The sequence below is a fragment of the Adiantum capillus-veneris genome, chromosome 17, assembly GCF_014529385.1.
Source record: "Adiantum capillus-veneris isolate H3 chromosome 17, ASM1452938v2, whole genome shotgun sequence".
In the NCBI taxonomy this organism is placed as follows: domain Eukaryota; kingdom Viridiplantae; phylum Streptophyta; class Polypodiopsida; order Polypodiales; family Pteridaceae; genus Adiantum; species Adiantum capillus-veneris.
In genome coordinates, this window is record NC_140947.1 from 59,518,941 (window position 1) to 59,536,910 (window position 17,970).

At 48.6% G+C, this 17,970-nt stretch overlaps 1 protein-coding gene across 6 annotated transcripts in view; it reads left to right on the top strand.

The window, feature by feature from the left end:
* Positions 1–17,970, top strand: part of LOC147437327 (uncharacterized) — a 209,745-nt gene that overhangs the window by 187,399 nt on the left and 4,376 nt on the right. For 4 of the 6 annotated variants that reach the window (XM_086486880.1, XM_086486882.1, XM_086486884.1 and 1 more), the window contains 5 exons: positions 2,686–2,778; positions 2,939–3,055; positions 17,436–17,528; positions 17,621–17,692; positions 17,791–17,877. In XM_086486880.1, coding sequence (XP_086343006.1) covers positions 2,686–2,778; positions 2,939–3,055; positions 17,436–17,528; positions 17,621–17,692; positions 17,791–17,877 — 462 coding nt within the window. The remainder of the gene's footprint in view (positions 1–2,685; positions 2,779–2,938; positions 3,056–17,435; positions 17,529–17,620; positions 17,693–17,790; positions 17,878–17,970) is intronic. The other 2 variants (XM_086486881.1, XM_086486883.1) reach the window with 2 other exon arrangements.

Below are 17,970 nucleotides of genomic sequence, written 5' to 3' on the forward strand. Positions count from 1 at the left end.
CTAGACACTATGATTAACATTTGGCTTAAAGGTAAGCTCATTCCATATGCTTACACTCCATATGCATAGGCTTCACTTTATTGGTAGGAGATTAGATCCTATAACTTTGGTCTTCTAGAGTGACAACCAGTGGATAGTGATTAGGTGTCCAGGATGAGATGCAAAACTGACCCTTGGCCCTGTTGATCATGTGGAAGACCGAGCCTGCAACATAGGCCCTCAAGCTTTCTTTCCATAGAGTCCATCTGCCATGTAAACTCACTGGTCTGTCCAACATCTAAAGGTATGCAGTGTTCTTCCATTCTTGCCATGGGGTCCCATCTGACCCTGATAAGACAAGCACTTTTCTCTCTCACCTGCCTTCAAAATCTTCCACCTTGTTAAAGACACCTCCGGAATAACAGTGTCTTGGACCTGGCTCACATCTCTCCATAGTCTAGTTCCCTCTGCTACAGAGCCCCAGCCGTATCCAAAGACCATCTTCCCTCCACAAACTAGAGGCAAGGGGAAGGAACACCATTTGGTGTCTCTCTGGCGTCTTTGAACATTCTGAGCAGCTGTCCCAATCCACAGGAACTCCAAGAGCGGTGCCACTTGCACCTCTAGAGTGAGTGGACCACGCTTAGAAATGGTCTGACAACAACAACTGAAGGCGAGCATCCAGGTCACTGTCTGTAACTTTGATCTCTTGCAATGCTATGTTGTTTACCCTATTGAGCTTAAGCCAGGTAACTAAGCTACGGGCCATAGTGGGATCAGTTATACCATTGATGTTTCAAAAACTACACCTCCAAGCTATGTGGCTCTCTCAAAGTGTGAATCCATGGGCACTGAGAACTTGTCTTTGCCACGTGCTCGGGGCATGTTTAGGCTCAATTGAGCTCCAAAATAGCTATCAAAAATCTATTTTTCACATACCACCCATAAGGAGATTTTGAGGATGATAATCCTCTAGAACACCTAATGGGAATACTTTCGAGGTTGTGTGCGTGTTGTCGTAGCAATTGGAACCAGAATTTGCCTTGAAAGTGTGCGTACATAGACACGGACAAAAAAAAATCAGCTCTCTAAGACTCACTTGCACTCTGCTCCTTCTTCCTTTCGATTGCCTACTGTGTGAGATCTTCACCTACTACATGGTTTGACAGCACCACCCACACAGGGTACCAAAACTGTGAGGTATCAACAGGATTGAAGTTCTTAGTCCATTGAGCAGACATGAGAGTTAATTACATATCACCCACAGCCTTGCACTCAGCATGTTGGAGGTCAGTTTAGCGATTTTGTTTAAAAATCAACTAATAGTTTTTGGGGAAATCTTGAATTCTCTCCACTTTTGTGCCTCTGGGCAGCCATTGAGCACTCATCCACAGTTCGAACTGTCTAAGCATTCGACGGGGCACTTTTGCACCTCTGGGTGGCCATTGAACAAGCAATCATTGTCTTAGAAATTTAATGGGCGGGCCATTAGGAAGGGAATGGGGTCTAAGAGGACCTTGTAACTTGCCATGCGACTATGGAGGTTAATAAAATTTTGACAAATAGGTGTATGGCATGTGTGCAAGAATGTTCGTGTGTAAGAGAGGTGTACGAGTGGTCAAAGGATGCAATTTTCCCCCTAAAAGAGGAGGGCAATTTTATGATTTTCGAGATTACCTTACTTCTAGTATATAATCTCTAATTTTAGCGCGGAGATTATAGATTTAGAATCGACACACTGACCCCTTTCCATAGATATGTTATGTGATATAGTTTTTCACACTAGATTTCAAATTTCATTTTAGAGGGAAAATTTAAGTTTAATTTAACAAGTTGTTGTAGCCTGTTTGCATCCAACAATTGTCCGATGCTCACTTTCATACTACTAGAGGGTTGACTTCCTCCTAGACCTCACTCTCTTCCTAAAGGGAGATTGGCAAGCGGAGAGGATTGCGCAAGCATCTCCATTGCCTAGTCTTTTGTGAATGTTGGTGGGTGAGGTGATCTTGGATATCTGTGAGGACGCTGCCAGTAGTAGTTCCACTCTCTCCTAAATGGAGCTTTTGAGGTAGCCGCTCAATGCCATATATGACGTCTGTGCGGGAGGTGGAATTGTTGAGGAGGCTTTGCATAGAGTTTGAAGGGAAGAGGTCTAGAGGGTTTGTTTCCAAGTTCTGAGGCAATGGGGGAACAGGGTGAGAGAAGGTAAGTTTGAATCAGTGAGGAGCGTTGAGGGAATGATGACTAGGAGAGGGTCCACCATACCCACAAGACATTCCTCCCTAGGAGGTCACACGCCAAGTTTTGGTGGTTTTAACCAAATTCACTCCATCACATAGAACCTCACTAAATTGAAGGATGCTCTATAAAGTATCAACTGGAGCAAGAAGGAAAAGCTGAGGACAATCCCAAGGATGATGTTAAGGGCCTCGTCACCTGCTGGGGACAGCAATCTGATGAGCTCATGCGTCAAGGATGTTACTGCTAGGATGTAAGAGATCTTCAAATTTTATTGCTGTGATGAAGTGGAGGCCATCTATGAGTGTCTTTGCTTTGATGATAAAAATAGCACCACTATTGTACTTTTTTTCAGGTTCATTTGTTATAAGTTTCACTCACATCACAGTTCATTTGTTATTAGTTTGGCTCTTTCTTTAACTTCATTACAAAAAGATTTTAATTTCCTTCATACTTATCATGGCTTAGATGTATACAAAAGCTGGAGAAATGGAATTGTTAGGTTCCTTTTATGAGGCTTGTGCACAAGTTGAAATTGATGGTTTCCGGGACTATGAAAAGGTGAAATTCATGCAGCGAGAACTTTGAAGAAACCCTTACGGAACATCATAAAGCAGTTAAATTAGTTGAGGTGTAATGTAGATACTTTTCACTGTATTTGAGATAAATTGTCTCTTCTCAAAGAATATGCTATTGGTCTCTTGTTGATCTCTAAATCTAGGCCCTAAGTGCAATGAAAGAAGCCTGGAAGTTCTTTTCGAAGGTGCAAAGTCCTCGTAGAAATGGAAAGATGCAGTCCTTGAAGATTCGAATAGAAGAGGTGGAGAGCTTTGTACAGGTGTGAGCATCGTTCGTCAATCATTAAAGATAACTTTAAATTCAAAGCAGTTTCGGGATGGAAGTCTTATCCACTTTTGAACTCGACTGATGTCGAGAATGCTTATTCAGTTTCAATGAGCAGTTTTCTGAATCTATTTGAGAACTTGTTTGGTGATTTTGAAATGGACGGTATCTGTTTTAAAACCGGTCTTGGTGCCTGATTTGAACTGTTTGACTGTGGTTTTCATACTGGTTTCAATGCTTGGTGATTTACTCCTAGGTGGAGTAGTGAGAAATGTTGTTTTGGTATTGTATGAACCTCGGAACGACGCAAGCGGGATGTCTGGGGAGCGTTTTGTTGTATGCTTGAAAACCTTGGAATGACGCAAACGGGATGTGTGTGGAGCATTTTGTTGTATGTTGGAAATCCTCCGAACGAGAGCAGACGGGATGTCTGGGAGCAAATAGAGCACTTCGGCGCTTCCAAAGTTTATAGGAAATTTTATCAAAGAATCTTCGTGTCCCGACCCCGGACTTATTAGCCACTCCCACCCTTACTTCATCGCGCATCAGGTGCGGTCCCGTCTTTATCGCTCTGTCTTATTGGGCATAAGCCATAAAGAATCCCAGATTACACGTGAATTCAAGTGATGAATCCCACAAGAATCAAACGAACCCACCCGACAATTCCGGATTTGGTGAAAGCACGGAAAATACAAATGGACAACAACCACCTTCTCACGATTCAAAAGAAGAGTACGGGCCACCACGACCTACGGAGTATGAACGAATGGAGACACAACGTCAACAGCAGGTTGATGCTTGTGCTAAGTAGATGCTCCAGTATTCGAAAGATCCTCAGTACGCGAAATTTTTGACCCGGCACCCGATTGATGAGATGCGTTCCCGATGGCATACAGCCATCGATTCACCATTAAAGTCCGCATTGAAGAAACCGCCTACCCGGCGGATGCACATTGAAGATGAACTTGATGTGATCGAACAACGAGTCAACCAGATATTGAAGACCATGAAGCCCCCAAAGAGATGCAGCAAGGGAGTAAACTACCTTGGTTATTTGGGTCGATAGTTTTTGTTTGCAAATGCAGGAAAAGCCAAGAAGCGTTCACGCTTCGAGGGTGTATCCAGTTCGTTCTCATCCTCTTGTGACGGTTCTAACAGCTCTTTCTCTTCTAATTCGAGGGATGAGGACAGAAAGGACAAGAAATGAGAGAAGAACCAAAGACATGGAATGAACAAGAAGAGGGCCAAGAAAAGCAGATCCCACCGCAGATCTCGGAAACTTTCTGACAGTTTTGAGGATTCATCCTTTGCTAAGAGTTTGGACTCTGATGACCAGATGTTTTATTCTAAGAGGAAGTCCTTTTATAGAGCCAATCAATACAACTTTCTCGAGAATAAGAGTAAGAAGACCAAAGGATTCAAGGAGGGTGGACAAGCATTAAAATTTGATACCTTTTCAAGCTTTCAAGATGCTCACAAGGCCCTCGCTTTTATTCAAGAGTTTGACATAGCTTTTTCTGGAGGGCGCTATTCAGAGCACTCCAAGATTAGAAGGGTGGTATCTTATTTGGAAGAAATGCACGGACATGGTGGTCCACTCTTTTGTTACGAAAAGAAGCACTGACAAAGTGTCTAAAGTTCAAGCGAATTTTTATTTCCTCGTGGCTCACTCAGCAGTACAAACGTGATGTGAACCGCTTGGAATCATCTTCAGATGACCAAGGGAGATACTTTGGATCTTTATTGTGAGAGATTTTGGGATACTTTTCTACCTGCCTCTTTTTCTGAAAATATTTCCTTTAAGTAGCAAAGTGAGCGATTCTGCTGTGGCTATCCCAAAGAGATATGAGATTACTGCCTATTACAAAAGTCCAAGTCCATACAGCAACTGATGGGACATGCTAAGCAAGGGTTTGCTATGCATTCGGGTAATCTAACTTATAACCTTTGACATCAAGGACCAAACAAGATCCGACTAAGGATGACAGAAGAAGAGGAAAGAGAGATACATGACCTTCTCTGTGATCTCACCCGCAGCGTGCTACGCGCGTAGGCGTTTGTATAGATCTCTGCACTCGTCATCATACCATCTGTTCTTGGGCATGGACCCAGATGGAGTAGTGCTACCAGCGTGTGTGTGATGTGGGAAGCTGGTGAGTCCTGAGTCATGTAGGACACATGAGAGTTGTGATGTAAGTGTGTCGAGGGGTGCAGATGGATCAAGCTGGTATATGCTGCTATAAACATGCTGAGTATATATGTCAAAGAGAGCATGTGTGAAGTAGATAGTGGTGTGAGATGTGTGGGTGGCTAATGTGTATAATGGGGGTGTACTATCCAATGAGAGTAAAATGTAGGTGTGGTCCGCCCCAATGGGTATGGGTGGGATGGTAAGAGATGTGATCAAGTGTGTGGCCTCTCTAGATCCAATGACATAGTCCACTGTACTCCCTCCGTGTGGTGCTGATGAAGGGATGCATGTGAGGCCTCTTGAGTCCGGCCACTGGGTCATCCCGTTGTAGGTAACGAGATGATGATGTGAGCCTAGTCTGAGTAGATGTCTCCCATAGGGTGTTGGAGGTGTTGTGTCTGTTGATGTCCTCTCCACTCCTACCTCATCTAGTGGATGTAGAAGCTCGGAATCCTCAAAGTCATGGGTATTGCACTGTCTGCTTTGTGTCTATCCGTTAAAGTCTCCCATGAGAGAGACTTCGTCAAGGCTGGAGTACTCTGTGATCCCCTCTGTCAAGCATGCATAAGGCGAGAGTGTCTCTCCCCTTGCCTCTCCATCTCTCTCCTAAAACTGTGTCACCCCTTGCTGTGTCTCCACTGACTGTAGCAAACCTCGATCCTGATGGGGCGAAATAGCATAAGGCTATATAGATAAAACTCCCCTCGTGTAACTCTACCGCGATCCACATAAAGTGCGCCTCCGCGTCTCTAGCCACAATCTGTATCCTGCTTTGTAGCTCTCGTCTATATAGTATTTCTACCCTTCCAAGTTCCTGAGCAATGACTCCCATACATATCCCTGTACCTTCGGTAGTCCTCTCTCTGGGCTCTCATGTGTCTCTGTGAGAAGTATGATATCTTGATCCTCCATCACCTCCTCTACTCTCCCGGGATGCATCCACAAGGAACCATTGCAGTTCCATACCGCCATGTGTATCTTTGAGTGATGTGTCTCGTAGGCCGTGAGATAGAGAGAGAGAGAGAGAGAGAGAGAGATTCCTTATCATCCTTGAAGGTCAAATAACCCACGGGACTAAAAAATATATATCATGGGGTATGTGTGGATCTATACCCAAGAATTGTTGAAATGAGCGTTGCAATTGAGAGTCCACAACAAAGAAAAATGTGGGGAAAGCAAGCTTCACTTTGATCAAAAGCCGAGCACTGGTGTGATACTCAGACTCCTTAACTTGCTAGGGGCATAAAGTGCATGCCAGTACCATAATGCTTTGTCTTGCATCGTAGAGAATGAGACCCGAGCGGGATGGAAGCGATAGCATGGAGCGCACTCAAGGGGATGGGGCCAAGCATTTAAGGATGGGTGCAGCTGCCTGGCTCGGAGAAAAAGATGGTTTTGTAGATGGGGGCAACATATGTGGTGTAACGTATGAAGCATGAACCTATGGAATCTCCCAAGCAATGATACATTGGTGCTGTAAAGCCTCAATTCACTTTGGAGTGTATCGAGAGAGAAATGAACTGCAAATTAAACTTTTTGATAACTGCTTTGCCTCCTCTGTATACCTCCCATTTTTCTTGCACCTCTGACTGTGGCTAGCTCAGTGACTCTGTTCTTTAGCTGCAATGGGGTTAGTTCATCCAAGATGCATACTGAAAGTTCCTTTCAAAGAATTTTTTTCTGAGAAAAAAATCCTTCTTTTAGTTAATGAAACTGCCCATAGGGCTACAACTACCTCTACTAGAGAGGGCTACAACAACCATAAGGGGAGACTCTCCCAATGAAAAAACAGCATATGTATAATGAGGGCTCAATGAGGAGATGGGAGGAGGGAAAAGCCACACAGGTGGACGGTAGTGCCATCTGAGCACACCCCAGACCATGGTGAAGAAAGGCCTAGGGCGCCAGAGTCAAAGGAATGCCTCTCTACGCTCCCGCATGCGATTGGAGCTGCCCTTAACCCTCTCGAACTGTCCCCTGAGAGTATGCATCAGCTCCAACCAAAAATTTCGAAGAGTCTCTACTGGTGGCACAAGGCGAGCCTCAAAGATGCGGAAGCAGCAGGCCCGCCACATGAACGAGAGTGTCAGGCCACAGACGAGCTCCCAACACACCTCTCTCTCACTGCGCGACTCCTGTGGAGTAAGCTCTGTCGTAGGCTGGAGTGTAGGTCGACTCCCCTGTATCACTATCATCCTACTGGTGGAGGATAGCTCAAACTGTAATGCAGGGCCCATGAGAGTAGACCAAGCAGTTGCCCCTCAAGTGTACTATCGTGCTGTGGAAAGAGTTGGCATCAGCCGAAGGACCCGAAGCCAAACCTGTTGTGCCATAGGGCAGTTCCATAGACAGCGAGCTGCTCTCCAAAGGATGGTCACAAGCTGCACATGCTATCGAAAGGCCACTATTTACTAGCCCTCTCCCCACTATTGTAGCTCTATGTGCAACCAGCCACTGGAATAACGTGACTCGCCACGGCTGTTTGGCACAACCTCGCCCAAAAAGCTGACAAGAACTGAGCTGTGAGACCCTCCTCCTGCCAATGAGGTGTTGCAGCAGGACAAGCCTCTCTTCGTGCCGTCAGTATGTGACGTTTCAGTCGAAGAGTGTACTGAAAGAAAGGGACCCCTGGATGGTCCGCTGAGGAGAAAGGGTCCCTCCAAAACCACTCTCCAGGATCCCACTGCACTCATGCCAGTGGACAGCTCTCCCAAGCGCACAGCCTCCAGTGGCCTGTCTCAAGAGTTGCTGGGTCAGGATCTATGACACAAGTCCTCCCATAGATGCCCACAACTCGGATGTTCTGAAAACAACACTCGGCAACCTTTGGGACCTCTACTGAGACTCTTGTGTAATCGACCCTCGCACCGTAGCTCGAAAAACATGGAGGGTACAGTCTCTGAGCAAGCCTAAACTACGATGAAGACCTCTAGTCACGTGAAGGCCCCCATCAATCTGGGTGCTGCTGACTCAAGAGATGTAGGCCACTCAGCTGGTACTGCCGCTATGATGTCCTGACACTTGCTCTGCACCCCTCTCATGCCCTGTATCTGGATGCTCTGAAGCTCCTCTGACAAACTTGAGAACTGTAGCCAGTCACCTAAAGAGCATGCTGGACCCTCTGCCATGGGACCCCAAGAAATATGAGGCCACCAGTCAAGTGGCCTCTCTGAGTGCTGATAATGGGGTTCCAAACAAGGGATTGTCTCAGGCGCTCATCCGTGCAAGTGGGTTGGTGCTGCTCCAGGCCTCTCCGCAGCTCCTTTCAGGAACGAAGAAAGCTCACAGAAAAAGGATCCTCTAGTCTCCTGCTCAGGCCAACTCTACGCATCTCACCCCTTCTGTTGCAGATGGCTTCCTTTGCAACAGCTCCTCGTGGACTGACGAGCTTCGACATTCGTTGTCGGTGGCACTTGTTTGCCTACGACTTCACTCGTTTTCTCAGCGACCCTTTACCAGACCTTGAGGGAGCTTGCTTCAGAGTTTATGTACTGTTCCTTGCAGCTAGAGGGATAGAGGCCCAGGACTCAACGGTTGGCTTCTCTTTTCTCCTATGTTGCAGGGACCAGCCTGAGTGGACTTTGGATCCAGCGTTGGAGTGGCTGCAGGCACAGGCCCTGGAGTTCTCCCACCACATGAGAGACCTAGGGGTTACATAATTGGTTCAGACTCTGTGGCCATTGGCCAAGTTCTGAGTGACACCTCTAGGCTCGGTAGGATGTAGACACATTGTGGTACACTTCTTTGCTGACACGCAGAGCCCGCCATGCTATGTACACATACATGAGGACTCCTGGACAGAGGAGGTTGCCCAGCGCACGACTCGTTCTTCTTAGGCATGGGCTAGATACTCTTTGCAGTCACGCCTATCTCGGGGAAGCTTGGATGTGGATTATTCCTCACCCAAGCTAGCCTCGAAGATAGCACGGTTAGTTGTTGCTGCAGCATCAATTCTCTCTCGCTCTCCATGAGGATCGTCTCATGGAACGTGCAGGGATTAGGTGGGCCCTAGTTTCAACGTTAGAGAGCCGACTACGTCAGGACCTTTAGCGATGCCTTGTGGGAGGAGAGATTGATCTGCTTATGCTATAGGAGCATCATCTGTTTGAGAGCCTCATTAGAGGATGTGGTCAGCTTTTACGTAGGCAATATGAAACATTTTGGTCAGCTGCATTTGTTCCCGGTGGTATCCAAGGCGGGGTATGTACGACTATTGCGGACTCTTGGCAGCAGGCCATTGTGGACAGAGGTATTATTGTGCTTGGCACGACTTAGTGGATTACTATGCACGTTCAGGGTTGCCTCTTGGGCTTCCTGGACATCTATGCGCCCAATGTGGCGAGTGCACGTTGTAGCGCGGATAATGTGTCGTGCTCTCTACAGTGGGTAGTCCTCAGTGCAATGTGCGTGACAATCTCACTCAAACAGACTGAACAGAAAGGAACAATAGACGTTAACAGAGCTCGCAAAGACACAACATCAGACCAGAACATATGACTCGACTATCTCAAAGAATGATACAGTCTCTGGCGTGGCAGCACACTCATCTCCAGCCCAGGACTCACAGGTACAATGGGGGTGTCGAGGCTCAGATGTGCCGGGATGGTGAAGACGTGCTCTGTGTAAAGACCCACTCTAGACGACTATGTACAAGATAATCCTACCAAACGCTACTACTCATATATATATCACCATAAAGAGCCACCAACGGCTCATAAATGTCAGCCATGTGGTGACCTGGCCACGAGGTCCACTAGACCACCGTCAGTAGGTACCCTGCCACGTGTCACTCTCGAGACCAGAGGGTCCGTCCAGTGTGAATTAGACCAAGCGTAACCAACTGTCCAACTGTCTGTCCTGTGAAGTGACACTGTAGCCCTGCTACAGGTTGCCCGCCACAAGACCGCTCATCGTCTCGGTGAGAGGAATACTCAAAAAACTGTGAAGGAAAACGACTAGGTACTGCATCCGTAGATCTTTCTTGAAGTAGGTATTAGGCCCATGACCATACATACCTCAAAAGTGGAGTTAAAAACACTATACTGCTTGCAATCGCCTTAAGCCTCTAACTAGGCAGGAACCCAGTATGCATGATTGCATAGCCTAAGAATCCCAATTGGCAAAAGATGAGGCTCTACAGTAAAGAGATAAGCTCAGTTGGATTCCAGCGCATCTTTATCTTCCCTAACCATAGTGATAGGAAAATGACCTGGTTGCAGATTAACCTTGCCACACTTTTTGCAACAACACTCTTCTCGAAAAGAGCTATGACCATAAGCCCGAGTAACACTGCAAATAGGGTTATGCTCCATCATGATGGCAGAACGAAAAAGCCCTCACAGCAACAGGATGGCAGCCAAGTGAAATCTTGAGAGCCAGTTGATCATGCGGGGGGGGGGGGGGAACTTGAGGGGTGGGGGGTAAAAACTAGCTGAGGCTGAGAGGGATGGGGAGGGCTAGATAGGGGTAAGTGGAAGGGAGGGAGTGGGTAGGGGCGAGTGGGGGCTAGGTAGGGGCAAGAGCGGGTGGGTAGGAGGGTAGGGGCGAGAGGGTAAGAGAGGGGGTGGGTAGGGGCGAGGGCAAGAGAGGGTAGGGGCGAGAGGCGATGGAATAGGGGACAAGGGGAGGCGAGGGCGAGGGCGAGAGGGAAGGGTAGGGTTAGGGCTAGGGGCGAGGGACTAGGGACTAGGGGCGAGGGGCGAGGGGCGAGGGGCTAGGGACTAGGGGCGAGGGGCTAGGGACTAGGGGCATGGGGCGAGGGCGAGGGGGAAGGGTAGGGCTAGGGCTAGGGGCGAGGGGCTAGGGAAGGCGAGCGTTAGGGCTAGGGGCAAGAGGGCAAGAGGGGGTGGGTACGGGCGAGGGGGAGGTGAGGGGTTGGGCAAGGGAGGGTAGGGTCGAGAGGAAGCGAGGGGGGTGGGTAGGGGCGAGGGGGAGTGAGGGGGTGGGTAGGGGCGAGAGGGTGAGGGGGAGGGGAAAAAATGTAGGACTACTTGAAAATTGATAGGCTACACAGCGCGGCAGTTGATGGAGAGCAAGAGCTGAAAGTTGATTTGCTACAGAGCGCGGTAGTCGATGGAGAGCAAGAGGATTTACCATGAACAAGACAACTATCAAGAGGAGGGATTTCTTCAAGCAGGCCGAGCTCTGTGAAGGGAGTTCTCCAGACCCAGAGGAGAGATTTGTTCTGGTCGTAGAAGCAGACACCACTGATGTTTGAAGAGGGGTGAACTCTTGTAGCGGTAATTTCTTCCTGCTTCTATGAATCTTCATAGGCTTAGGTAGCCCATTACGTTTAGTTACTGTGAAACCATTTGAAGAGGGTGTACCTTCAAGCAAAGAGTGAATAGAGACTCCATAACAAGGCATAGAGAGGTAGCCTCCAACCATTCCAACAGATCTTCGTCCGACCCTTCAGGTGTAGTAGGTTGTTCTTGTTTAGGGTTGGTTTCCATTGACAAAGAAACTTGCTGCACCACTGGATCCATACCTCCTTCTAAGAGGATGGGTTGCATCAGGGAGCCAAAAGTATGTATCCACATTGCGTCGTTTCCCCAATCATGAAGTGCTTTAGTGTGTCGCAGCCATGGTCTTTCAATGAGCAAAGGAAATCCGCCCTCAACCCGGGGAAGGCGAACCACAACAAAATCCAAGTTAAATGTGAAATCTTGTATCATCAGAGGCACCTTCTCTACTATGCCCACAGGGTAGACTATCCTCTGGTCTGCCAATGTAACAGTGAATGGAGCAGGGCGGGTAGGCTGCAGGCCTAAGGCCAACATAGTAAATTCTGGCATCAGATTGATCCCAGATCCACCATCCACTATGACGCCTGAGAATTGATGCCCAAGAATAGACACAGTGAGACGAGGACTTTTATAGTCGGTGAGGGGAGCAGCTGGATATGAAATCATGTAGGACTCCAAGGGCTGCACAGGTAGGTGCCCGCCACTAGGCCTTGCACCAGGGTACAGAGACTGGATGATGGAAAGGGTCACTCCTAAAATTTGCATCAAGTCGAAGCATGTCGTACAGTGACACTTGTTGAAAAGTGTTTTTCAAGATAGACTCTGCTGTGGGCTTGTTTCCTTTGATTAGAGCTTGCACTGGTATGTTAAGCGTTTGCAAGTCCTCTACTGCTTCGATGAAAGCACCATCAATATCTGATAGAAGCGAGGTAGGCTGGCTCTTGACACTACTTGCTGGTTTTTCAGCTACTACTGGAGGTTGACTCATTTGTATGACAGGAGATGGAAAGATTCGACCACCAGGGAGGCTGAGGCCAAGAGCAGCTCTCTGTGCCCGTGTGAGCACCCCGGCCGGCTCTTCCACTTGCTTCAACCCTTCTTCAGAGGCAACTACAAGAGTGGAAGGCGGTGCCTATGGAATGGAGCTTACTGTGATGAGGTTAAGCTTTGGAAATGTAAACTCCTGTTGGCTTGTGCTTGCAGATGTGGACACTCGTTGTTTTGGGCAATCCTTACTATAGTGATCCTTAGCTTCAGGGCAATTTCGGCAAGGAGGGGACCCTTCTGGTAAGGGACATTTTCTCTGATAGTGTCCATACTCACCGCACTTGTAGCACAAAATTGGCCTATTTGAGGGGCGAGGTGGTCTCTGCCCTTACTGCATGGGACCGGAGACTGACGTGTAGAAGCTTTGGGGAACTGAAGGAGTACTAGCATAATAAATGCTGGGAGATGCAAAGTTATTGTGCTTACCTTGCTGCATAGGAGGTGTTGTCAGCAGAGGTGGCAGCGGGTTTTGATAGCCATAGGGTGAGAGTCGAGACCATGTTCGATGCAGGTGCTAGTCCTTGTTGGAGAGAAGGACCTAGACTTTGTTGTATTTGCCGCAACCCCTTGATATAGTAGCAATCCTTGTCTTCGTGCCCAACTTTTTCGCAGAAGTGGCAATAAGCCCGAAGGGGACAGTCCTGTGGAGGATGCCCTGGAGAGCGACATGAGCTGCACCATACCATAGCCTTAGTCTCTTGTTGAGACCAAAGCTCTTCTAGCTCTCTCTTGATTTGATCCAAAGCCTCAAGATGTGGGGGTTTCTCCTGGCGAAGAGAGAGATTTTTCTCCTCTTGAAGAGCGCGTTGTAGTTTTAGGGCTTCAAGTTCTCTACGTAAAGAAGTCAACGGATCAGCAGGACTTTCCGGAAACACAGAGGAGGTCTCTGTGTGAGGGGAGTTTTTGAACAGCTTCCTAGCCCCCTCTATCCTAGTAGCAGCTGCGATGAACAACTCCAAAGTGGCGTCGGGCCGGAGACTCTCTCGGAGTTTTTGTTGAGAAGTTTTGGGAAACGCCTTCTCCACCCACTTCTTCACCATGAATTCACCGGGTTGCTGAGGAAGCTTGGCAACCAGAGACTTGGTCTTAGTCATAAGCTCTGCAAAAGTCTCCTCTGACTGGAGCACCATGTTGGCTAACTCATCCAACACCTTCTCCTAGTAGTCACCGGGCCTGAAAGCTGCACAGAACTGTTGCCTTAAGGTTGCCCAAGTTGCAAAATGGTTCTCTGCAAACCGACTGTACCATTTGTCTGCTAAGCCATCCAAGGTGGATGGAAAGAGTACCAAGTAAGCATCTTCCCTGTTAAGACCACGACCCCTACAGAGAGATACAAACATCCTTGCATGGTTGTCAGCATCTTCTGAAGAGAGTCCTTTGAATGTAGGGAACTTGATGTTTACCTTAGCCAAAACGCTAGCCAACGGCTCCATGGCCCCTTGCTGAGCATGTAGCACAGTAGCCTGTAGCAGAATAGGAGAGAGCTTTACTGGAGAAGGTGATCAGGAAGATGTGGAAGCGGATGAAGGAATGGGTGATGTATGTGGAGGGATAGTTGACGAAGTTGATGGACTTCTACTCGGTACCAAAGGTCGTCTTCTGTTGTAGTGCTTCAGAGGGCTCAGTAGTGCGCTTTGACGCTCGACTGACCGCCTTGTATGTGTCATGCAATGACCACCAATCCAACCAACCTTGGACAAGTCAACCTTGAACTGGCTGGCTGAAGACTGGTCTAGACTCTACTAGACCAGGCAAGTGACTAGACTAGGTTGGAGCAAGGACGAGGAGGACTAGACCAGGGTCGAGGAGGTCTAGACCAGGGACGAGGACAGGTTGGACCAGGGCGAGAGAGAACTAGACCAGTTGGACCGGCCGAGAGGGGACTAGACCAGTTGGACCAGGCGAAAGGAGAACATTGCAAGGCCGGTCGACGAAGCTAGGCAAGGTAGGCGAAGCTAGATAAACCTAACTAGCTTCAAGATTTGCACCTCACAGAGTGAGATTTCAGTTGAGGTCCCACCGTGATCGCCAAAATGAGAGCACGTGTAGCGCGGATAATGTGTCGTGCTCTCTACAGTGGGTAGTCCTCAGTGCAATGTGCGTGACAATCTCACTCAAACAGACTGAATCTCCCTCAAACAAACTGAATAGAAAGAAACAATAGACGTCAACAGAGCTCGCAAAGACACAACAGCAGACCCGAACATATGACTCGACTATCTCAAAGACTGATACAGACTCTGGCGTGGCAGCACACTCAGCTCCAGCCCAGGACTCACAGGTACAATGGGGGTGTCGAGGCTCAGATGTGACGGGATGGTGAAGACGTGCTCTGTGTAAAGACCCACTCTAGATGACTACGTACAAGATAATCCTACCAAACGCTACTACTCATATATCACCATAAAGAGCCACCAACGGCTCATAAATGTCAGCCATGTGGTGACCTGGCCACGAGGTCCACTAGACCACCGTCGGTAGGTACCCTGCCACATGTCACTCCGGAGACCAGAGGGTCAGTCCAGTGTGAACCAGACCAAGTGTAACCAACTGTCCAACTGTCTATCCTGTGAAGTGACACTGTAGCCCTGCTACACACGTGCAGAGTTTTGGTCTCACATTGTAGAGTCTTTGCCGCAGGCATAGCAATGGTGCATTGGGGGTGACTTCAACATGTTGGAGGACCCCTCTGACAGGATTGGAGGTAGCCATACTACTGTGCATGTAGCTTAGTTGGCAGCTTGGGAGAGGCTATGTATGACTTTAAGGGTTTCAGATGTTTGCGAGCACTCTGGCTTTGTGAGGCTCCCAGACAGCCCATCGGCCTTCTCTCGTTCATTCGGACCGCACAGTGGGAGGAGTGAATCTATCTTGGATAGATCGTTTCTACACTAGTGACCACATCTGTGAATTGGGTGGGACAGTTTGCATTCTGGCTGGGACATCTTTTTCGGACCATGCACCAATGATCCTCACAGTGACAGATAGACACAGAAGGGGGAGCACGATGCTACGCATCCCTGAGAGGATCTTGTTGGACTTTGAGCTCAGAGAGCTAGTGGGGGCTCTTTGGATAGAGGGTTTGGACACGCAGGACTCTCTTGAAACAGAAGGGGGGGTCGCAAGAAAGGCTGTCCCTCTCTTGCCAAGCGACTCATGGCAAAGGCGTTGCCAAGAGATCTCCTAGCAGCCGAGGATGGTCCTGCCCCCTGGGTCGACTGTGGGGTAGGAGCGGGCGGAGATGTGGAGGCAAGGGGGCTAGTGGGAGGACGAGGAGTGGGGGGGACGGGGAGCAGGGAGCAACAGAGGCAGAAGGGTGAGGTGGAGAGGAGGAAGAAGGAGGCGGGGAGGAGGGGAACTCGGGGCGCGGGGGGGGGGGGGGGGCTGTCGGAGGTGAGGGTGAGGTGGAGAGTGGAGCTAGGACCTCATCCTTCTGAAGAGGGTCGAAACGGTTCCCTGTGGGAACCCACTGCTTCTGGCCTGAAGCCTCGGGGCCACTCTGAGTGCCAGGCTGACGTGGTGGCCCCTGTCAACGCCGACCACGAACCTGCTGCCAGCCCTCCTCCGCCTGAGCCCAAGGCTTGGAGGATGTCTCTGTCTGCGTACCGTGTGACTCTGTCTGCTGCTGCTGCTGCTGGGCAGCCCTTGAAGGTTGGGGCTGAGCCTGAGGTGAAGGTTGGGGTCTCCTCCACGGAGAGGCCTTCGCAAGATGGCCCATCTTACGACAAATAAAACATTGATTCGGGAGGTCCGAATACTCCACGCTCTGGTGGAACCAACCGCCACTCACCCGAGGTAGTAGGATGACCTTCGGGGTCGCTTGGAGGCGCTCCCACCTCTGCGGCGGCTAGGCTCGCTTGCTCTATCGGCGAGCATGAGCCTTCATGTGTGTCTAGTGCTGTGAGTGTGGCGGATGACAAGAGCCACACGACTTCCGAGGAGCTCCGACGGTGAAGGACAAGCCCTCAAGGTCGAGGCGCAAGGAGAAACCGATGGCATAAGGGGGGGGGGGGGGGGGGGGGGGGGGGGGGGGGGGGTTGCGGGAGGGGAGAGATGGAGGCGGCGAGCGGGGGGCTGGCGCATGAGGGCAGAGGAGCAAGCGGGGGAAGCGGGCTGTGCGCAAGGGCAGGCAGCACCATCGCACAGAGCAGAGGGCAGCGCGAGGGTGAAAGGGGGGTGATCAGCGATGGCGGGGAGGGCAGCGTACAGCAGCAGCGAGAGTTACCCTTGGGCCTTGCTGTTGATGTAGTTGATGACTCTTCTTTGACTGTTTGGCTTTTTTTAAAGATTTGATCTGCTTCATTGCTGCTATCTTCTCCCTCATGTTTAGATATTTAACATTTGCATGTTTTCCCTTGACCTCTATGTGCAGGAGATTCTCGAGATTGATGAAGGGGCCAGTTTTTGTTAATTGTATTTCCTGTTTTTTCTGTTGTTGTTATAGCTCTCTTGCTTGCAATCTGGTCTCCAATGTGTTGATTGTCTGCTCTTTGTTAAGTAGGTATGCCAACTCTGTGCACACAAAGGTTTCTCCTCTTAGAGTCGCCCTTAGCCTGCAGCCTTTAGCCGATGCCTGTTCGGTCTTAAACCCCACCACCCCTTTGAGCCTTGCAAGCCTCAGCCCCTCAACCAAGGCTGTGTATTGTTGGTTGCTACAAGGTCCCTCGTTTAGGCATCTCCCCATGGCTTATTTCACAGCCTTACCCATAGCCATACAGCTTTATTATATAGAAAAACATGAAAGTTTGAACCCATTGGATTTTAGTAGAGGCACAGTTGGATTGTTTGCATCTCAGAAGGTTAAGAATCGGTTCTCATCAAAAATACCTTATCAGATAATATTCTGGGCTGGAAGAATAAGTGAAAATTTCTGACTTTTGTTTCTCTATCAGGCAAGAAGACTGGCCAAGTCCGATCCCAATGGGATGATCTCTGCTTGTACTACTCTTCTTACAGAACTAAGCTTACAAGATAGAAATGGGCAGGTGATAAATGTTTTTGGTCAAAATTTTCTAGTATTCTGTTTGCTTATATTGCTATGAAAATCATCACAAGTCATAATCACGTTAAAATGCAGGCAGCTTTACGGGTTGGGGACCTTTACGCTCTACTGATTGAGTATTACCATAAGGAAGGCAACATGAGTCTTGTAGGTTTTTTTTTGTTGCTACTATGACACAAGTAAAAACAGGGTATTGAAATGAAATGGGTAGTAAAAGAAGTTTTTTGTCTTTCGTTTGTTCGCAGGCATATGAGACATTACAGACAATGGGCAGCTGTAAACTTCCCCTTAGTGCTTTTGTTGATCAAAATATTATCAACTCTGTCTACGAGGTTAGTATACACTGTGCAATGTCTTTGCTTCTCCATTACAAAAAAAATATTTAATCTCATTTTTTTGGGGACACGTGCTTCCATTAAGTGCTA